The following is a 23,560-nucleotide window of genomic DNA, read 5'->3' as shown; positions in this document are numbered from 1 at the left end:
TTAAAAGGGGTACATACCAATAAAATGTTGAGAAACACTGTACTAACACACTGAGCACGTACTAACACACTGAGCACGTACTAACACACTGAGCACGTACTAACACACTGAGCACGTACTAACACACTGAGCACCTACTAACACACTGAGCACCTACTAACACACTGAGCACCTACAAAATATATTTAAATAGTGTTTTTGTTGGGGATCCAATCTGTTTGATACCATTGGATTAATAAAGTTATCTTTTTGATATAAGTAACAACTGTTGTATGTGATTTGTGCTCAATCGGGTCATACCTACTTTTATCATCATCTCAAAGTTTTCTGATCCAATCTGGGAGTGCCAACCACTGAGCCCCTGTTCTAAACCTTGTTATAAAGGTGGTACACCATCCCATGACCTTATTGCACTATTTATGCAGTGATTTGGGGATCACTACTGTATAAGCAGGGGGTTAATGTCAGCTGATGTTTTCAGGTGGAGGATCCTAAGCGCACACCAGGTGGCACTCAGGTGAAGCGCCACGCCTCATCGTGTAGCGAGAAGTCTCGGCGGGTGGATCCTGAGGTCAAAGTCAAACGTCATGCTTCAAGTAAGTGCTTACTACTCTCTATCAAAATATATTCTAGGACGGTTGTCTTTTTGTGGGAAAATATATAGTATATCTATATGGCAAGTTTAGCTAATGCTTCCAAGCCAATAGCCTCTGCTGCTGCATTGTAAGAATATGATGTAAGGATGTTTTTGCTTACTGTGTTTTCTGATGTGAAATTTACATATTAGCTGGCGTTGGCAGCCAATTTATTTACAGGCTTGCAAGTGCTTCAGGAAAATTTTATTTTATTTCTTATTTGTTACATTTTCCTGCTTCTTATTAGTACTGCTGTAATGTGTATTTATGGCTGTTTGTCACTAGGAGGCAGTGTGAGATAACAGAAAATATAGAGACTGAAAGCAGAAGTGCTCTGCTAATAGAGAGATCAAAGCATTCCAAGAATTTACAGCACAACTACTTCTGCCAACTGAGGTCACAAGCAGTGCAATTATCTCAAATTAGATAACTGTTGAAGCTGCTAATGGGTTAACAACTAATGTAATCCAATGATCTGTTAAAATGTCTAACCTTTCCAAAATGAAAAATTCTACCTCCCTGCACATAATTTGTGGAACTCCCCCAGATAAGTTGCTGGCAGATTAAGCAGGGCTTCTGTTATGCCTTCAGGCAGTAACGGATACTGTTGTCCCTTATTTATGTAGTGTTGGCTCCCTTTTTACACATTGGGCTTGATTCAGTAAACGGTGCTAACCCAGTTAGCACGCCTAAAGACTTTGGGCGTGATAACTAGGGTGCTAACTGGGTCAGCACCGTTTACTAAATCAACATCGCGCGCAAAGACCCACACTGAAAACTTTGCGTGCCCACAGCGCGGTGTGCGCGAAATGTCGCATCGCGGTGCGACGAAAACGGTGCGTTGATGCGCCTATAAGGTCGCACGCGCAAAGTTTTGCGTGCGGGACTGTGCACGCGATGTGAATTTAGTAAAGGGTGCTAACCCAGTTAGCACCCTAGTTATCACGCCTAAAGTCTTTAGATGTGAATTTATCATGCCTAAACTAACTTTAGGCATGATATAGGGCTTGATATAGGGCTTTTCACAGGCGTGCTAACACTTAGCACGGTTTACTGAATCGAGCCCATACTGTCTGCATGTCATGCTTGCTGTATCCTATAACACACAATGTTGAACTAGTGCTTAATGGTTTACAGTTTGGCGGTAAGTGCACAGTATTAGCAGTGTTTATAGACATTTATTTCCAATATTAATATTTACATAGTCATAAATGTAGCTGGTGAAGTAGGTTTGGGTTATATAACCTTCTAAAAAGTTACTGAGTCCTGATCCATTTATAGTAACAATGCACTCAGTTCCATTTCATGCAGAAAGCTTACTTATATCTTTGTCTGTTCCAGATGCCAACCAGTATAAATATGGTAAAACCCGAGCTGAAGAAGATGCGCGGAGGTTTGTTGTTGAGAAGGAGCGCCTGGAGAAGGAAAAAGAGGCCATCCGGAACAAGCTTATAGCCCTCAGGAAAGAAAGGAGAGACCTGAAGGAAGTTCTGAAGAACTGCACAGGTAAGTTTAACTTTTCTAAACCTGTTTAATAGAGCGAATATCCCAAACACATTTACTTTATTTATATATTTATTTATCTTTACTTACATTTTTTGTTTTGTCATTGATGCAGATTGTTGAGAAAATGGTACATATTTATGTTTAGGTTTGTTTCCCTGGTGATCTCATAAGGGAGCGCTGTAATAACAGCGCAGGAGATTTGGGCACAGCCGGCACCACCATAGACTGTAATAGGAATTACAGCTATAGCAGTGTTCACTGAGTAACTTCGGCGCTGTGAGAAGACGGAGCTGAAGTTACTTTTAAAACACTGTAATCCCTTCCCTAATAAAGCTTCCCTGGTGGTTTAGTGGTTCTCCCCACCCGCAGTAAAGCCCCCTGGTGTGTAGTGGTACCCCTTCCTCATAAAGCTTCACTGGTGGTCTGGTGCCCTGCCCCCCCCCCCCTCCCCCCTAAAGCTGCATTGGTACTCTTAAGTGGTTTCCTTGCCCCTCCTCCCCATGAAGTTTCACTGGTACTTTAGTGGTTGCGCTCCTCTCCAGTGGTCTAGTGGTTACCCCCCTCCCTTCCGTGGTGGTGTTAGTGGCCCCTATCCCATGCTTCCCCAAAATATATTGCATAGTAATGCACAATGGCCTCAATTCACTAAGCTTATCTCCTGTCTTTAATAACATTTCTAGAGTTATCATCATGGTGATGAGGCATGTAGTATTCAGGAAACATTTTACTTCAGGCAAACCTAAAGTTAACTCTTCAATCCTTAAAATAACTCCAGAATTCTAAAGTTAAAGACAGACTGTTAACTGGTTCCCCGCCGCCGTACAGTATATCTACGCTCCTTTGGACTTCACTTCCCCGCCCGGAGCGTAGATATACGCACCCCCCGCCGCTACCGCCGATGTCCGCTCTCCCGCTCGCACTCCCGCGATCGTGCACGCCGCTGCCCGCTCGCCCGGAGATCAATGAACGGGAAAATACATTCCCGTTCGTTGATCTCTGCCCCCGCAATGATCTGCTGCTTTCGCTAAGCAGCTCGATCATTGTAAAAAAAAAAAAAAAATACCAGCCTCTTTGTACTTCCTCCAAGCTTCCGGAAGGAAGCTTGGAGGTCGCATTAAACTGTTGCCATCTTGTGGCCAAATAGTAAACTACACCCTAAACTATTTTTCACACACACATACATTACTTATACAAAAAAAATTAACTCATTACCTCCCACACTCCCCATTTTTTTTTTTTTTGTAATTAAAAAAAAAATAAAAAATGTACAATTAAAAAAAATACATAAATAGTTACCTTAGGGACTGAACTTTTTAAATATTTATATCAGGAGGGTACAACACTGTTACTTTATAAACTATGGGCTTGTAATTAGGGATGGACGCAAAACTGAAAAAAATGCACCTTTATTTCCAAATAAAATATTGGCGCCAAACATTGTGATAGGGACATAATTTAAATGGTTTTATAACCGGGACAAAAGGGCAAATACATTTCATGGGTTTTAATTACAGTAGCATGCATTATTTAAAAACTATAATGGCCGAAAACTGAAAAATAATGTTTTTTTTCCCATATGTTTTCCTATTTTCCCATTAAAACAGATTTAGAATAAAATTATTCTTGGCATAATGTCCCACCTAAAGAAAGCCTAATTGGTGGCGAAAAAAACAAGATATAGTTAATTTCATTGCGATAAGTAATGATAAAGTTATAGGCGAATGAATGTAAGGAGCGCTGAAAGGAGAAAATTGCTCGGATGCTGAAGGGGTAAAACCCCTCAGTTGGGAAGTGGTTAATTAACTGCGTGTGAAAATAACTACAGAGTAGGCAAGTTAACTACAGAGGAGGTAATTTAACTACAGAGGAGGTAACTTAAGTAATGAAGAGATAAGATAACTCTCTCACTGTGTGGTGGTAAGTTTTCTCTTGCCTTATTATCTCCTTGAGGCCGGTCAATTCACTAAGATCATGCTGGAGATAAGATAACTCTCTCACTGTGGCCTGGCAAGTTTTCTCTTGCCTTATTATCGCTTCATTCCTCAAGTTACCTCCTCTGTAGTTATTTTCACACGCAGCTAATTAACAGCCTGTCTTTAACTTTAGAATTCTGGAGTTATTTTAAGGATTGAAGAGTTAACTTTAGGTTTGCCTGAGGTAAAATGTTTCCTGAATACTACATGCCTTATCACCATGGTGATGACTCTAGAAACGTTATTAAAGACAGGAGATAAGCTTTGTGAATTGAGGCCATTGTGTGGAAGCCTTGCTGCTATCTCACCTGCTCCACCGGAATTCAGTGATGTCACCACTTAGTTCTCCACCTAGTGTCAACTACTCCTCCTGCGTTGTATGCAACGTGATTAGATGGAGATGCCGGGCACTAAGTGGAGAGCTGAGTAGTGACATGCTGCTTCTTCAATTTTCCTCAAGATGAAATTTAGTATACTGAATAGAAAGAATCTCTCTGTGTCAGAAGCATGTGTATGTCTAGTCGTATTAGTTACAGGCTTTTGCATTTTCAGGAAAGCAGCAGCAGGAGTTGGAAGCCAAGTTGGCCTCACTGGAGGAACAGTGCAAGGACAATGAGAAGAGCCGTGTAGATCTGGAGCTTCAGCTCTCAGAGGTGAAAGAAAACCTGAAGAAATCACTTGCTGGAGGCCCCTCACTTGGCCTGACAGTGACTGGAAAACCTGAAAATCCTGTAAGTATTCTCTAGGTCTATGACATAATTTGGATGATAATGTTTTGCATAGAATCATTTCTGTCTTAATTCATGGAGATTGCCATCATTTTTTAGGATGTGTGATCATTTCTGCTACTTTAGAACGTTTGAGAAAAAAAAAAGACAAACTGGATACTTGTATTTAGGTTGAATACTTGAGAAAATTCCTGATTTTTGATCTATCAGTATGTGGCCGGCATACCACAACAGCAATCCAATAATATCATGGTTAGTGTGGATTTTGATCAAGCTCTTCTCTGAATGGACGGAAAAAGGCAACTGACTACTGCTGTCTTTGAAAACGCAAAACTGATGCAAAGTCCATAAATGAGCTATATACAGTAGAACAAAATCCATATTTGCTAGATTTATTCAGGGCAGTCATATCATGCAAACTGGAAGTGGTTAATGTGAGCATGTCGCCATGTACAAAAGCTCAATTTTCTTACTTTGACTGTCATTCATCGTAACTACCTTGGAGCAAAATCTGGCATCAGTACAGTTGTCCCGCAATATTAGTTAGCAATCTCCCATGCTGGGTCACTGAGGGCCTGAGCACACTTGTGCGCCTCTGTGCATTTTTCAGCAATTTGTATCAGTCTATGTTGCTGAAAAATGCATAGAAACACACAAGCGTACTTATGAGCGTTGATGTTCGATGCCTACTGCTTGGCTTCTGTGTGTTGCCTTCTCCTGTCTGTCCACAGACCAGGATGCTATAAAACGACCATTCCTAAAACTCTAAAACTGTCATATGGCACAACTGATAATGATCATTCTGGGCATTGGTAGTCAAGCATCTATTGTTAGTAGTAGTAGAAGTATTATTATTATCTGTTCACAACTGAGAAACGTACTATGTTAATCCTTATTGACTCTAATGCCACTGCATATTGACCCAAACGTGATGGAACATAGAAAATAGATATACATATACAGATATATACATAATTGTGTATAAGATGTTTGTCTGCACTGTAACTCACTAAACTCAGACTAAGGTAGGGGTATCAGTGCCGCTGCCGTGCTAAAGCGAACTAAGCACCATTTTTTTTACCTGCAGTTTCTCCTGGTTTCTAATCGCTGTATGAGCTGCCATGTTCCCCTCTTTTAGCTGCTATTATTTATCCAGGTGCAGGTGTGAAAATAGCATCTGTGACTTCTGTAAACTCTTTGCAGCACAGTGTCTTATCTAACCCCTCCCCTCCCTTCCTGCTTATGAAAGTTTTTGTTTGCACCCTGCTAATGTGTGCAATAAAAAAATTTACATCAGTCCTTATCTGCCTGGAATTTTTGCAGTTGAGCAGGCCCTGCCTTCCACAGATGTAGGGTAATAATAAAAGCCACTGCTAAACTTTTAAATGTAAAAATTGAAGTTTTTTTATTAATGAGCCATGTTGTTGGCATGCATTTTTAATGTGCTATTGATGAGCGCTGGGTGCTAAAAATTGTGCTTGGTTCCCTTTAACTGGCTGGGATAAACAAGTCAGGTAGTTTTACTTGTTCATTGCACCTCTTCAGATGTATTAATCACTTTTGAACTTCAGTCTTCTTCCCAGGCTCCTAAGAATCAGCAGGAAAGTGAGCGCCTTGTGCCTGTCAACAGTGCCGCAGAGTTAAAACGTAGATCGCCATCTACAGCACAAACCAGTAAAGGGAAAGTGCTGCAAAAAGCCAAAGTAAGTCTTTACTGCTGAGTATAGGTGGCAGGCATCAGTGACTTTCTGTGTACAGCTGCCTTATAGAAAATATGCTCTTTTATTGGTGCATAAGAAGCCGGTGAATGGAGAAACTCTTTGGGTGAGCTTGTGTAGAACTCGGGGTTGGTAGCGCAGTGAAAGGTATACACTGACTGCTGGTGTAATACAACGTGCAGTCACACAGATGCAGTGAAAGGTATACACTGACTTCTGGTATAATACAATGTGCAGTCACACAGATGCAGTAAAAGGTATACACTGATTGCTGGTATAATACAATGTGCAGTCATACAGGTGCAGTGAAAGGTATGCAGTGACTGGTGGTATAATACAATGTGCAGTCACACAGGTGCAGTGAAAAGGTATGCACTGACTGGTATATAAAACAGCGTGCTGTCCCACAGATGCAGTGAAAGGTATGCAGTGACTGCTGGTGGTATAAGACAATGTGCAGTCACACAGGTGCAGTGAAAAGGTATGCACTGACTGGCATATAAAACATTGTGCTGTCACACAGATGCAGTGAAAGGTATGCAGTGACTGGTATTATAATACAATGTGCAGTCACACAGGTGCAGTATGCACTGAATGTGCTGGGCCTGGCACAGTATAGCAATTAGCAAGGGCCAGCTGCGACAGACAGGGCTGTATATGTAGTGGCAGTGGGCCACACAAAAAAAAAACATCACAAGAACATTAGCTCTCAAAAGAGCTTTTTTTGTGGTGCTTTTCAGCAACAAAACTAACGCTTTCCCTATCTCTCTGTCTCTCCCTTCTCTCACTATAGCAGCAACAGACAGAGTGAGAAAATGGCTGATGCTGCTGCCTTTTATAAGGGGGGGCTCCAGGAGGGAGTGCAGCCTGATTGGCTGCCATGCAGAGCCGGGACAAGGTCCTCCAGCACCCAAGGCTGAGACACCAAAGTACGCCCCTCCATCCCTCCCAACCCAGTCGACACACACTGATTGCTATTAGACTAAGAGGCACCCCAGGGCCCCCAACACCTTAATCTCTAGTTATCTGGCTTGCAGTCACTGCCATGTATCACCTTTTCTTATTTCTCTCTGTTTCAAACACAATAGGGGAATGATAGCTGAGTGAGATGTGCATTACATGTGATCTTACATTGAGCCCTGAGGCCGGAGCCTCTCTTGCCTCTGCCTCGGCCCAGCCCTGCTGCCATGTGTCTGCTGACTGTGTTGTAGAGCAAGGCTTTTCAACCTGTGGTACACGTACCACCGGTGATACTTTGCTGTTGGCCAGGTGGTACACACCAGGTTTGCCTGCCACTTTATTGCCCGCATGCCACTTGTCCTGGTCCTGTCCTGCCTCCACAAAGTTTGGCTCCTCCTCCCTCGCTCCTTGCTGTGCTGCTCTGCAGCATACTTCAGACCTCAGATCAGTGGGGAAGAGACAGCCAGGCAAATAGTGCACAGTAATGGCGCAGATATAGAAAGGGACATCACTGCTCACTTCCTGTATTTGAAGTATACGCGCCGTCACCATGCACCGTTTGCCTGACTGTCACTTCTCTGCGGCTGGCTTACCGATGATCTGAGGTGTGAACTATTCCGCAGGGCAGCACAGCAAGGAGTGAGCAAGGGGGGAGCCGACCTTTGTGGTGAGCCATTGCCTAGCGAGCACTGTAATAACAGTGCAGGAGATTTGGGCGCAGCCGGCGCCATCCTAGGCCGAAACAGGAATTACGGCTATAGCGGCGCACAGTCAGTAACTTCTGCGCCATCAGAAGACAGTGCTGAAGTTGCTTTTAACACACTGCAATTCGGCTTCCAGCAATAGCCGTATACCAGCTGTATCATGCGCCCAAGTCTCCCGGCGGCCAGTTTATATGTATGCGTGTGTGTGGGGGGGGGGGGGGGGGGGGAAGAGAGGAACTAGCAAGGCTACCAATATTGGCAATCTACCTACAGATTGCCAATACTGACAATATGTAGGCTTGCAATCTAATTGTAGTAGTTTTCCCCACCAATGCCCCCTACTTTTCCCCTCCCATATGCCCTCTCTTAAAGTGTACCTGTAAGAAAAAAGTGCCCCGGGAGGTACTTACCTCAGGGAAGGGGAGGCCTTTGTATCCTAAAGAGGTTTACCCCTTCCTCCACAGTAGATGGGATCCAGCTCTGGGAGCCCCAAAGTTCTCCTTGTCGGTGTGTGCACATGCGCAGTAGTATTTGTTTTCCTTGACTGCAGTGCTTGAGTTTAGGTCTTCTTTAAAGAGGTTCTGAGGGGTTCTAAAAATCAATCAAACTAGCTGACACTAATCTGGGGCTTCTATCGGCCCCCTGCAGCTGTAATGTCCCGTGCCGTCCTCCTACGATGCTCCGTTTCCCTCCACCGGTCCCAGTTTAATATTCGTCTAAACAGACGAATAATGTTAGCTCCTGCTCGCGTCATCGGGAGCTTACTGCACAGCCGCAGTGTAATAACTCGTGTGATTACACTGGGACCGGCGGCGGGGAACGGAGCATCGGAAGAGGACGGCGTGGGACATTACCGCTGCAGGGGGCCGATAGAAGCTCCAAGTATCAGCTTGTTTTGATTCTTGGGATGCAAAATAACTCCTTTTAACTGAGAAGAATACGGTGGCTGCTATATTAATTTCCTTTTAAACTATATGAGTTGACTGGCAGCCCTGCTGATCTATGTCTCTGCAGAGGTGTCTGAATCACACCAGAAACAAGCATGCAGCTAACCTTGTCAGATCTGACAATAATGTCAGAAACACCTGATCTGCATGTGCTTGTTCAGGAGCTGTGGCTAAAAGTATTAGAGGCAGAGGATCAGCATGATAGCCAGGTAACTGGCATTGCGTAAAAGGAAATAAATATGGCAACCTCAATATGCTTCTAACTTAATTTCTCCTTCAACTGCTCACTTTTTTCACTGTAGTGGTCCTTTAAACAGTTGAAATTTGACAGTTGGAAAATGACAGTTTAACTAAGACAGCTAGAAAAGGGCAGTTGGAAAATGACAGTTGGAAAATGACAGTTGGAAAATGACAGTTGGAAAATGACAGTTGGAAAATGACAGTTGGAAAATGACAGTTGGAAAATGACAGTTGGAAAATGGCAGTTGGAAAATGACAGTTGGAATTTAACAGTTGGAAAATGGCAATTAAAAAAACAGTTGGAAAATGGCAATTAAAAAAACAGTTGGAAAATGGCAGTTAAATTTGACAGTTAGAAAATGGCAGTTGGAAAATAACAGTTGGAAAAAAGCAGTTGAAAAATGACAGTTGTAAATGGCAGTTGAAAAATGACAGTTGAAAAATGGCAGTTAGAAAATGGCAGTTAAAATTTGACAGTTGGAAAATGGCAGTTGAAAAATGACAGTTGAAAAATGACAGTTGGAAAATTACGTTCAACTTTTAACTGCCCTTTTCCAACTGCCCTTTTCCAACTGTCATTTTTCAACTGCCATTTTCCAACTGTCATTTTTCAACTGCCATTTTCTAACTGCCATTTTTCAACTGTCAAATTTTAACTGCCATTTTCCAACGGTCATTTTTCAACTGTAAAATTTTAACTGCCATTTTCCAACTGCCGTTTTCCAACTATCAAATTTTAACTGCCATTTTCCCACTGTCAAATTTTAACTGCCATTTTCCAACTGTTAAATTTTAACTGCCATTTTCCAACTGTTAAATTTTAACTGCCATTTTTCAACTGTCATTTTTCAACTCATTTTTCAACTGCAATTTCCAACTGTCATTTTTCAACTGCTTTTTTCCAACTGTTATTTTCCAACTGCTATTTTCTAACTCGCATTTTTAACTATCATTTTTCAACTGTCATTTTTCAACTGCCATTTTCCAACTGTCAAATTTAACTGCCATTTTTCAAACTGTTTTTTTTTTTCAATTGCCATTTTCCAACTGTCAAATTTTAACTGTCATTTTCCAACTGCCATTTTCCAACTGTCATTTTCCAACTGCCATTTTCTAACTGTCATTTTCCAACAGCCAAATTTCAACTGCTTTTTGACTGCCATTATTTTCTAACTGTCATTTTTCAGCTTCCATTTTTCGACTATCCTTTTCCAATTGTTTCCTTCTTCCTTTCCTATTTTATTTATTTCGCAAACACAAGCCTTGAGATCCTCAATGTTGAATGTTGATTTGCCACCTCATTTTGTGTTTTGGGGGCTAGATTTGCATCACAATTTGCACAATTTAAAACTGGCAATCTCTAACAGTGACAGGTGTCAGATCAGATATGGTGGCTGGATAGTGCAATGGTTAAGGGCTCTGTCTCTGACGTAGGAGACCTGGGTTCAAATCTTGGATCTTTCTATTCAGTAAGCCAACACCTATTCCGTAAGGAGTTCTTTGGGCAAGACACTCTAACACTGCTACTGCCTATGGAGTGCGCTGTAGTGGCTGCCTCGCAAGCGCTTTGAGTCCGACAGGAGAAAAGTGCTATACAAAAAAGGAATTATTATATGAATAACTGTAGAGAGGGAGTGGAGGAAAAAGCCTATGTTGGCTTTTTATCTTCTTATCTTGCTCCCAGTCTAATGACCCATTTATTGGCTCCAGCCTTCATAGTGGTTCTCTTTCCAGGCTAGCAGCACTTTTAGCCACCTTTGAGGGCTCATTTCCACTGTTGCGGTGCGGAATCGCCTGGATTCCACCGCGGACGAAATCGCATGCGGATGCGTTTCCGCATGCAGATTTCACTGCGATTTCGCATGGCAAGGAGCCAGGCAAATTTAACCATGTCACTGCCTGTGTAAAGCTCCATAGCTTTTCATGCGAAATTGCACGCAAAATCGCGGGGAAATCCGCATGACAAAGCCGCATGCGATTTCCCTATTAAAAGCATTGTGGGCGATTTGCCCGCATTCCTGCCGCACGCAAAATCTGATGGCTCTGCCGTGCAGATTTTCCCCGCACGCCAAAACGCACCCGCACGACGCACAAGTGGAAACAATCCCATCCACTTGTATTGACTATGCGAATCCGCATGCGGTGCCTGCATGTGGATTCGCTATAGTGGAAACGAGCCCTGAAACTTGTCCACACATTCTCTATTGTTTGGTACTTGTGTTCCTCCATGATGGTGACCCTCTTTTTCTTGGGCTACTTCAAATGTATTTATTTATTGTGCATTGTGGTGATTTATTGTTGCGGAGTTGTTTTTCAGATGAACTTCCACTGTTTTTTTCTTGATAAAGAGGTACTTTGTTGCTTTGGAATTTTGGATTATCTTAATTACAGAATGAATTACAGATCTGTCTGTACCATTTTTTTGGAGTGCCAACCATTTACTTCTCTTTACAAAAATGTATGGAACGTGTTTTGCTCTGCATGGCAGTATTAATTGAAATGAGACAGCAGTGTGTTGGCACAGAGATGCATACAGCAGTTCATTGTCAGAACACAGCACAGCACATGAGTCTGTAACACATTACTGAAATAAGCTCAGCAATGCAGCAGTACATCCTGACCTTCATCGTTGTTATCAAATTACCATTTTAAAGGACCACTAAAGTGAAAAAGTAAGCAGTTAAAATCTTTCAAAGCCAACATGTTTTGGACTAGTCGAGTTCCTCATTGGGGATACAAAGGGTTTTCTTTGTTTTGTTTTTTTAAATAATTTCCCAAATGGCAGTTGCTAAGTCTAAAGGCTCATACACACATCAGACTATAGTCTTTTGAAAATGAAAGATCACAGACCAATTTTACCCCCTTCCATGTAGTATGAGAGCCATACTCTACACAGTCTATTCTATGGAGCTGAACTCCCCATCAGACAGAAATCTTTGCAAGATGCTGCACACAAAGATGCTGTAGACATTCAAAAGATGAGTATCTGCAAAAGATCTGTTCCTGCAAAAGATCCGTTCCTGCAAAATGCATTGATAGTCTATGATATCTGCAGATCATCATACACACCTTGTTTAACAGACAGTCATCTGCAGATCAGATCCACCAGGATGGATTTTCGGATCTGCAGATGATTGTCTGATCTGCAGATGAATGTCAGTTAAACAAGGCGTGTATGATGATCTGCAGATCTCATAGACTATGAATGCAATTTGCAGGAACGATCTTTGGCAGGAACAGATCTTTTGCAGATACTGATCTTTTGTGTCTGTACAGCATCTCTGTGTGCAGCATCTTGCAAAGATTTTTTTTCTGATGGGGAGTCCAGCTCCATAGAAAACACTGTGTAGGTATGGCTCTCATACTACATGAAGGGTGGTAAGATTGGTCTGTGATCTTTCATTTTCAAAAGACTATGGTCTGATGTGTGTATGTGGCCTAACTGCCAAAATAGGACCAGCCAGCGTCCCTACTCGCACGCTATTTTGGCAGTCAGACTTAACAATGGCCGTTGAGCAAATTTTGAAAACAAAGGGAAACCCTGAGACTCCATCGTGAGGAGATGGACTAGTCCAAAACCTGTTGGTTCTGTCAGCTTTTGAAGCGAACCTAAACTATGAGCTTCCTCTCTGCTCTAAGGAGATAAGCAACAGCATCATAACTTTAAAGAAAAACATTTCTTTGTTACAACTTACAGAAATCTTACAAAAACACTGCAGTGTTTACTTTCTGGTGTCCTAGGAACACAAAAGGGTTAACCTCCTGTGTTTACATATTAGCCCAAACTATGGCATAGAGTGGCACACCTGACAGCCCTAATTTACACTTGCTGTTTACTTGTTGATAAGGCCTAATTAGACAGGCTAATCTCTCTAGACCAGGGCTTTGTACCTGTGGTACTTTGCTGTTGGCCAGGTGGTACACACCAGATTTGCCTGCCACTTTTTTGTCCACCTGCCACTTGTCCTGGTCCTGTCCTGCCTCCATAAAGTTTGGCTCTCCCTTCCTCCCTCGCTCCTTGCTGTGCTTCTCTGCAGCATACTTCAGACCTGAGATTAGTGTGGAGGAGACGGCCAGGCCAACGGTGCGCAGTGATTGCACAGATACAGAAAGTGACATCACTGCTCATTTGAAGTATACACACCGTCACTGTGCATCGCTTGTCTCTTCACTGCGGCTGGCTTACTAATGTCCTGAGGTGTGAACTATTCCGCAGGGCAGCGCAGCAAGAAGTGAGCAAGGGGGAGCCGAACTTTGTGGTGAGTCACTGCCTAGCTCTCAGGTGGTGGGGCCAGGCTACCTATAATTAAGCGTGGGGGGGTGGAACTTGTATGGCTACCAATATTGGCAATCTACCTCTAGATTGCCAATACTGACAATATGTAGGCTAGCAATCTAATTGTAGTTTTTCCCCTCCCAAATGCCTTTTTTTTTTAAAGTGTACTTTGTAAGAAAAAAGTGCCCCGGGGGTACTTACCTCAGGGAAGGGGAGGCCTTTGTATCCTAAAGAGATTTCCCCCTTCCTCTTCAGTAGATACAGTAGATGGGATCCAGTGCTGGGAGCCCCAAAGTTCTCCTCATCGGTGTGCGCATTCACAGTAGCTGCTCTCCATTCAGGCTCCAGCAGCCAAGCCCGATCGCATCCAATCTACTGTGCAGGCACACTGGTTGTACTTGAAACTTTTCAAGCAATAAAAGTGGTACAATTAGTGAAAAGGTTGAAAAGCCCTGATGTAGAGGGTCAAAGTTTAGCCCAATGATGTAATATAGGGGGCCTGTCGAACTCGCTATATGTTCGCGTCTTGACGCGAACGCAAACCTATTCGTATGAACAAGTTCGCATGCGAAACGTTCAGGCCATCTCTATTCAGTATTTTCTTAGCAGAATGTGTTAAGCTAGCCACACACTATTCAATTATCACTTGGTTTTGTTTTTCAATATTACAATCAATATTAAGAGCTAATAAAGATAGACAGTTAGATCCACAATGTTGTTTTTTAGTCGGTTGTGAGGTAACGGATCGTAATATAGATTGTAATATCTCATTACAAATCTTAAAGGGAAGGTTCAGGGACCTTTGAAAAAAAATAAAAATCCGCATCCACTTACCTGGGGCTTCCTCCAGCCCGTGGCAGGCAGGAGGTGCCCTCGGCGCCGCTCCGCAGGCTCCCGGTGGTCTCCGGTGGCCGACCCGACCTGGCCAGGCCAGCAGCCAGGTCGGGCTTCTTCTGCGTTCCAAAATGCGCCTCACGGCGGCGCGCTGACGTCATGGCTCAGCCCGGAGGACGTCCGATGACGTCAGCGTGCCGCCGTGAGGCGCATTTTGGAATGCAGAAGAAGCCCGACCTGGCCGCCGGCCTGGCCAGGTCGGGTCGGCCACCGGAGACCACTGGGAGCCTGCGGAGCGGCGGCGAGGGCACCTCCTGCCTGCCACGGGCTGGAGGAAGCCCCAGGTAAGTGGATGCGGATTTTTATTTTTTTTCAACGGTCCCTGAACCTTCCCTTTAATATCAATCAAAAATAAAAATTGAGTTATTGAATAGTGTGCATTTTAAAGGGCTGCACTCACATTCAGGGTCTACACCTTGCACAATGAATTGCGGCATGCGAGCAAGACAGTGCTGGGAACTACAGAATCCTGCAGATGCTGCCGGCTGGGTAGAGAGTAGGGCGCATCCAGTATGAGCAGGGGGCCAGAGGAGCAGCACCCAGTAGGTAAAAGGACACTGAACAGATGTCAAAAATGCAATACTGAACTTACCTGAGGCTTCCTCCAGCCCCTCGGTAGCCTGTGAGATCTTTTGGCATCCTCTGGGTCCCCTTCCTTGCCCCACTGGTGGCTCCATTAACTGCGCAACCGTTCGGGAGTTGTGTGCAACTGCACATGCCCATCTCGATCATGTGTCTGTCGCTGTGAAGATTCTGCGCATTCGCAGTTGATTATTTGAGAACTGTGCATGCGCGGAATATTCACTGCCACAGAGGCGCGCGTGATCGAGATAGGCCATACATGCGCAGTTGCGCATGACTCCCAGCCGGGTTGCGCAGTTAATGGAGCTGCCAGTGGGGGAACAGATGGCACCCAGAAGATGCCAAAGAACCCCTCAGGTCAGGAGGAGCTGGAGGGAGTTCCAGGTAAGTTCAGAATTGCATTTTTTTACGTATGTTCAGTGTTTCTTTAACTAGAGAGGCTCACTCCAATCCCCAAACCCCCCCCCCCCCCCCCCCATGGCTCACACCAATACACAACAATTAGAGAAAATTCTGATGCTCAGATCCTTTTTAACACTTTCAGTGCCTTCTGCAGATGCAAAATCGCTTCATGTTTTTTTTTAGAATTTCCATGAATTGTAATGAAGACCATCAAGGTTATCTTGCTTTGGCTAATCTTTTAGAGCAGAGAGGAAATTCTGAGTTTAGTACTGCTGTAATGATGGTCAATATTATTGCTGATGATCGTTTTTGTCTGTCCATTTCAATATGTATAGATGCCTTAAGGCCTCGCGGCAGGGCCGTCCAACTTAGCACACAAGTGATTCCCCCCCCCCCCACCCCACCCCTCTTTTCTCCCCACCAACAGAGCTTTCTGTTGGTGAGGTCTGATCGCCCCCCAGATGTTTATTTTTTTTTTTTAATAAATATTAGTTTTATTATTTTTTAAATATGATTTTTTTTAACGTCCCCCCCCCCCTCTCCTCCCCCTAACGCCAGGCAATCAGCGTGATCAGCCGATCACTTCCCTGTCCCCAGTACAGCGCTGCCTTACATCGCAGCGCTGTACAGCAATAAAATATGGCGGTTTCACCGTCTAACAGTTTCCCAGCGGCGATCGCCGATGGGAGACTGAAGGTGGAGCAGAGCTCCGCCATCAGAATGGGGGTGCGCGCTCGATCGCCTATCGGCGCGCACGATCGCCTGTAAACCACGCCCCAAGGACCTTACGCCGATCGCCATTAGGTGTACCTGGGGTTGCCGCCGCGTCCACACCCATCGGCGTGACGCGGTCGGCAAAAGGTTAAAAGATAATAAATATGTCAGCCTCAAATAATATCCCTCTTGCCTCAGGTGTCTTTAAAAGCTGAATTATTGCAAATACCTTCAGTTTTAAGCAGGCAAATTTTATATTTAGCATAGGCTTTTGGTATCTCTGAGCCCCTTATACTTTCCGAGCAGTTCTAAGTTACCATAAGCTTTCTGAGTTGTTGTTTGTTTTTGTTTTTGTTTTGTTTTGTTTTTTTACTGAGTTTAAATATAAAGGTGATGTGTTAAATTACCCATTATTATTGTGTTTTATTCCAGGAATGGGAAATGAAGAATCAGTAATTGTATCCAGCAATACAAATGCAAAATGAAGGATCCCTCAAGACATTAAAAATGTCTGTGATGGAGCATCTGCTGAATAAAGAACTGAATGTTTTTTTTTAGTTTTTTTTTTTTTTTTTCCAAGCTCTTCACAAATTCCAGAGTGCCTGAACTGAACATAAGTACTAGAAGTACAAATATTGAGCCTGGACAAAAGAGGAAGTAATAGGATATAGATGTATCCTAGAAGTTCTCCAAGGTGTATGAAATCCCTTGCAGTAGTCCTTTGTGAACAACTTATTAGAATTAGTGGAAAGTGGCTTTGCTTCTCTTCAGGAGACCACCTGACATGCAGAGAGTGGTGGATGCCCTTTGACTCTGATGGTAAAGGCCAGTTAATAATTGTTGGTTTCAGCTCCAGCTGGGACAGGATGGCTGGAAGTAGTCTGAACTAACAGGATGCAAGTCTGAAATGTATTGGTCATCTACATGGCTTTAGTGTGTCAACATAACTAGCTCCATGTCCTCACAACCACTATTTAAACCTGTTGGTCCCCCTCCTCCCAAATTGTTGTACTACAAGTTAAACTTGTGTGTAACTATGCATTACCATTTATGGTCTGTGACCGCTACAACATTAACTCCCTAACAACATGTCACCAAGGCAGGAAGATGCCATGAAGCCTTGGAATGTCACTTTGAAGTCACTGACCACCCTCTAAATTGCAAAAAAAAGGCTGCTAAACACTACTTGTATCTTATCTCTGTGACTCCAACACAATAGCACAATATCTACCATATGGAAAATACATTTGCTGATAATAAATATGTTGGATAATTTTAACAAAATCAAGTTTGTCTGGTTTAGGTGATAAGATGACCCTCCTGTTCCTGAAAAGTGAGACACATTGTTAATGGTCTGTGTTTGTGATGTAAACTGCTTTGTAGTTACAAAGCAGAGGAAGTTTTGTTTATCTCCAAGTTTTTGTTGCACCAAAGTAAAAACCGGTTTGGTTTTTTTTCAGCATCTATGCTTTTAAAGAGGTCAGGGATGAAATGCATAAAACCCTTTAAGATGCTCGCTAACGATCCATCTTGACCTTGATTGTACAATCTTACCACTTCTATGTAATGTGGGGGACTACTAAAGCATCTATTCAAATTATATTCATTCAGTTTAATCTTCTACTACATAGATTTGGTAAATTTTTACAATCGAGATTATATCATTGGTGGCCACCTAAGACTTGTGCAATAAGGAAGTACTCTGTGCAGCGAGTGTGTTTAGCATGGCATAACCATACCTGCAGATATCAGATCCTAATGAAATTTGGGGCCAGCAAGTGCATGGCCGATCGACTATGCGACCAATTTCGGGCTGAAATTGGTCGCATTAATCGGTCAGACATGCTGCAAGATGTATGGCCGACTTATTGATTTGGTGCGCAGCGGTAACAGCAAGCGATACTGGGATGAGCGACGAAACCCCCAATGCTGTCCCCCATAATGTGCAATGTACTCTCCAGTCCTCTATACATTACCAGCCATGTGGGGTGTGTGTATGGACGAAGCACTGCACCCGGAGCCAGCGGAAGATAAGCGGCTGCCATGGACAGGGGGGCACATTGCACATTAGGGTGGCTGCATCAGGTCGGCAAGCGTCAAAAGGCCGATTCCGGGTCGATTCCAGCATGAAATTGATCGGGAGTCTACCTGCGGTGTATGGGCAGCTGACCGATTTCTCTCTCTAATCAGATTCGATTAGAGGGAGATTTATCTCTTGGTGGAATCTGCCCATCATCACTAGATGTATAGCTAACTAAAAGCCCATTCATTCATCTGACAATTTCCTCATCTTCAGGCTGGTAGACTGGGAGGCTTCTTTCACCTTCAGGCATGCTGGCAGTTTCTGCCTTAGGAGGCTGTGGCATTGGATGGCTGCAAGACAGGTGGGTATTTTGATAGGCGAGGGGTTGTTCCAGTTCTTATTATCTTGACCTATTACCTATTTTCTTATGGAGAAGCCAGGGTGCAGGTCAGCGGAGCCTGCGCTCTTTCCACTATTATATATTTTGAGAACTGGGTGACAGTTGTGTGTTGCTGGTGTCAAACCATTTGCCATGTAGCTGATGGAAAAAAAACACTGGGCAGGTGTTGGATGGAATGGTTCAGCAGGTGATAATTTGGTAAGCCTGGAAGTGATGAAAGATCTACTGAGCTGGATAAGCCAGCAGGTTATAAGTAATGTGATTGCATAACCATGGTGACAGTACTAAATGAAGCACACATTCTTTTAGCTGTGGTTATTTAGCATGTCATGCAAAGGGAACTCATTGTAAACCAAGCCAGAGTCTTGGGGAAGTTGTAAGATTTGAGATACCTCCTGTTGGATATTATGCAAGTGAGCCTAAACTGGAAATAAATGACTTATTTTCTGCATAATGTGCCACTATTGTACAGAGAGCTGTATGCACTTTACAATTCCTACATTTTGTTTTTCAATAAAAGATTCATGTACAAAGCAAGTCCTTTCTTTCTGTGTTACATACCTGCTGATTGTGAGTCTGGAAGAGGTTCACATAGAAACTGATCAGATTTTCTATGTGTGTTTCTTATGCAAAACTGTGTTGAAATGTGCATATAAATGGATGCTGTTATAAAGGAGTGGTGTTAGTGCTACAGTGTGAAAAAGTTCTTTGTGTGATCACTATGGTATCTCTTCTGATAAGAAGGCATTCATGGACTATGTGCAGATCTCCCTATCCTCTGCAATGCTGCCATGGGAAAAACTCACATGACGTATTCTCACATGCAGGCAGGTTTACTGGATAGTGGGGCATTATTTCCACTGTGAGCCGCATATGTTTCTGATTAGCCACGGCTCCAGATCTGCTGCGTAGCCACAGCCAGAATCGCTAAGTCCAGGGTCACACTTGTCCATGCAGAAAACCAAACAGTTTTCTGCTATGGGTGGTTTTTGCGCATTTTTCCATGTGCGTTTTTCATGCGTTTCCATTTTTTCATTAATATTCATATTTACGGTAAGGCCCCGTTCACATTACATGCGTTCCCGGACGTATTTCAGCAATAGGTGCAGGAGGCAAAAATGCACGAACATCAGAAGTGCATAGACTGCACTGTCTGATGTTCACACTGATTGCGTTTCGTATCAGTGCGGTACACGAGCGCATGCTGTACGTATTTTTTGCCAAATTGCGCGCCTGACCCATTCACTACAGTATTCAGCAAGGCATGCAAACGCAGATGGCGTGCAATTGTACACGTTGCCGTCTGATTGCACGGCCATCTGCGTCTGATGTGAACGAGGCCTAAAACTAAATAGTTTTCAAATTAGTTCTTACCTTATTTGGGCAAAAACACATAAACACGCATGCGTTTTTTTTCACCATAGGAAAGCATTGCATGCAGAATGCATGCGCCCTGCATACAGTATGTAGAAAGAATGAACTTGTTGAGCGTTTGAAAAGCGCATACCAATGCGATTTTTGTGCGGCCCATAGACAATCATTATGTGCGTTTTTTTTCATGCATTTTCTAAAACGCCTGCAATCCATATAAAAGCAAGAAGTTTTAAATCAGGATGATACCATTTATTGGCTAACTAAAAAGAATCAGAATAAGCGAGCCTTCGGCTTTGCAGCCTTCGTTGGACTTAAATCCTGTTTGCTTCAAAATAAGTGTGACTCTTGCCATGCATGGCTATAGTGATTCAGCTGTGGGGTGCAGAAATCTGCAGCATGCCATCCAGATTCTCACCGTAGTGTGATCTAGACTGCAGGACATGAAATACATAGGCAGTGTTTCCCCGCCCCTCTTGCCTGCAGGAAAACTAGTGCAGTACTGGAGCAGTTCAGAGCGACTAATCAGAATTCTTAGTCTCCATATGCCCCCCTTTTTTTTTTTTTTTTTGCATCAGCTTTGCTCCTGTTTTTTTCTTTCTTTTGCATTGGTTTTTGCATTGGTTTTGATAAATTTGCCTTAGCATGGTGTAATGGTTAAGGGCTCTGCCTCTGACGCAGGAGACCGGGGTTCGAATCTCGGCTCTGCCTGTTAAGTAAGCCAGCACCTATTCAGTAGGAGACCTTGGGCAAGTCTCCCTAACACTGCTACTGCCTATAGAGCGCGTCCTAGTAGCTGCAGCTCTGACGCTTTGAGTCCGCCAGGAGAAAAGCGCGATATAAATGTTATTTGTCTTGTCTTGTCTTACAGACACAACTGCAGCCAAAAAGATCAGGGTTGCCAGGCAAATGGTATTATTTAAAAGGAAATAAATATGGAGGCCTCTGTATTATTCTCACTTCAGTTGTTCTTGAAGTAGATGAAGAGATTCTCTATATCTGCAACCAGGGGCTGTGAAACCACTACCGGCAAGGAACTGTAACAGCCTGAACCTACACCTCCGCCCGCCCCCGATACTATTTAGCCCCCACTGCAACAGGACACCCAGTACTATTTACTGCCCATTTCAACTTGGCTTCCAATTCTTCTTTATACTCATTCAGGGGCAAACCCAGGATTTTCAAGGGGGGGGGGGGGGGATTTCTAAAAGGTCCACTCAGCCACACACAATACTGTATAATAATATGGTAGGTCATCATGCTGTGTACACATAATCCAATTTCCCATCCGACTGACCGACAGCAGGATTGATTAGGAGCAGTTTGGATACAGATAATAATGAGGACAGCCGACATTGGTAATGAAGGGGAAAGTGAAGCATTCACACAGCAGGACACAGGGCTGTGCTCATACCTGACTAAGTTCCCCAGAGCTGCTCCATGCTCTGTACACACGCTGCTGCTCCATGCTCTGTACACAGTCTGCTGCTCCATGCTTTGCACACACGCTGCTGCTCCATGCTCTGTACACATGCTGCTGCTCCATGCTCTGGACAAATGCTGCTGCTACATCCACAGTCAGCTGTAACTGGGAAAGAAAGGGGGCAGTGCTGTGAGCTGCAGGATACCTGCAGATATTCTGGTGTCTAAACTTGTGACTGTCCCCAGACACTGCAGCGGCCCTGGGGGGGATTCTGAGCAGCTGTAATCCCCCCTGTGTTTGCCTAGGTCATTGCAGTTTGACATCTGATACAACTTGGTACCAACTGCCACTTAGCAATTAAAACCGCTTAGCACTCACTGTAACTTGGCACCTAATACTACTACGCACGTGCTGCCACGTGGCACCCAGTACTGTTCATTAGCCCCTGCAACTCTGCACTCAATACCACCTTGGCACCCATAGCAAATTGATACTCACTGCACATTAGCAACAATGGCGACTTAGCACCCATTGCAACTTGGCACACAGTGCAGCTTAGATGCCACCCATAGTAATTCACAATTGAGCATTCAAAGCAACTTAAGATCATGGGGACATTTGAATGGGGAAGGTGAGGCAAGTTGCCCCCAGGGTGCAGTGGTGAAGGGAGCCAAAATGCAGGCTGCAGAGGCAGGAGAAGCGTGGCCTTGTGAATAGAGATGGCTTGAACCTCCAATTTTTGGTTCGCGAACCTCGAACGCGATCTTCCGCAAAAGTTCTTTTTGTGCAAACTTTTGCCAACCGCAATAGACTTCAATGGGTAGGCGAACTTTAACAACTAGAAACATTAATTCTGTCCAGAAAAGTGATGGAAAAGATGTTTCAAGGGGTCTAACATCTGAGTTTTTCCATGGCGAGAGTGCAGGCCATGGCGGATTTCAAGCCCATATGGTCGCCGGGCTGTGGTAGTTCAATGATAGAACAACAGTGCGTGTGTGTGGGGAGCCGAGACTGACTTAGTCTTCGGGCAGGCAGTAGCCCTCCAGGATCCATGCCTCATTCATTTTAATAAAGGTGAGGTACTGAACACTTTTTTTATGACCTAGGCGACTTCTCTTCTCACTGACAATGCCTCCAGCTGTGCTGAAGGTCCTTTCTAGGACGCTTGAGGCAGGGCAAGCCAGAAGTTGGATGGCAAATTGTGACAGCTCTGGCCACAGGTAAACCCTGCGCACCCAGTAGTCCATCGCTTCTCATACTGTCGATGGTTCTTTCTCTACCATTGATAAAGAAAGCGTACGGCCGGTGAGTCAGGTTTTGATCCCGGTCCGGAGTGGGAGCCTGAGTAACGGCTACCACCACACGTCTAAGGAAGGCAGCAGGCACTCTGTGGGCAAAGGAGCAGGAACGGCTACCACCACACATCCAAGGAAGGCAGCAGGCACGCTGTGGGCAAAGGAGCAGGAACGGCTACCACACATCCAAGGAAGGCAGCAGGCATGGCATGCAAGTCCCGAGGTAGTGACAAAAAATAACAATACAGGAGGACGTTCGAGGCCCTGCTATATATGAGACGAATCAACTTTAAATCCTTTAACGAGAATCTGTTATGGAGGGCAAGTCTGCCATCATTCAAGTGAAAGGTATGCACTGACTGCCAGGTATAATACAATGTGCAGTCACAGATGCAGTGAAAGGTATGCAGTGACTGCAAACAGCTGTTTGTGTAGTGACGGCCGTGCTGGACTGGTGCGCACCATGACTAGCGTGCAGGTGATGGCGGCTTTCCAGCCCATATGGTCGCCGGGCTGAGGTAGCTGAATGACAGAACAGTGACTGTCCAGCTGATCGAATTTGGTCTGTCCACAAGGAAGCAACGACCTTATTATCATGGGTGTGCCCCCCGAGACTCATATAGCCGTCGGTCATTGCTTCATTGTGATACGCAAGCCCCTTCACCGCAGCAAGTTAACGATCCTGAAGGGGAGTTGGCACATGTACATGCCTTTTGTTTTGTTGTTGCAGCTGCAGTGCAACCAGAAAAGTTAGGCAGGCATGTATACG

At 44.1% G+C, this 23,560-nt stretch overlaps 1 protein-coding gene across 1 annotated transcript in view; it reads left to right on the top strand.

The window, feature by feature from the left end:
• AFAP1L1 (actin filament associated protein 1 like 1) overlaps window positions 1–19,235 on the top strand; it is a 150,738-nt gene extending 131,503 nt beyond the window's left edge. Inside the window, exons 14-18 of the mRNA XM_068277134.1 lie at window positions 482–596; window positions 1,977–2,141; window positions 4,667–4,845; window positions 6,414–6,545; window positions 16,712–19,235. Of these exons, the coding sequence (XP_068133235.1) occupies window positions 482–596; window positions 1,977–2,141; window positions 4,667–4,845; window positions 6,414–6,545; window positions 16,712–16,735 (615 nt within the window). The 3' untranslated portion in view covers window positions 16,736–19,235. The remainder of the gene's footprint in view (window positions 1–481; window positions 597–1,976; window positions 2,142–4,666; window positions 4,846–6,413; window positions 6,546–16,711) is intronic.
• The last annotated feature ends 4,325 nt before the right edge of the window (window positions 19,236–23,560 follow it).

Source organism: Hyperolius riggenbachi, chromosome 3 (assembly GCF_040937935.1).
Source record: "Hyperolius riggenbachi isolate aHypRig1 chromosome 3, aHypRig1.pri, whole genome shotgun sequence".
Classification (NCBI taxonomy): domain Eukaryota; kingdom Metazoa; phylum Chordata; class Amphibia; order Anura; family Hyperoliidae; genus Hyperolius; species Hyperolius riggenbachi.
Note: the sequence above shows the minus strand (reverse complement) of the source record. Positions and strands in the feature narration are given on the sequence as shown.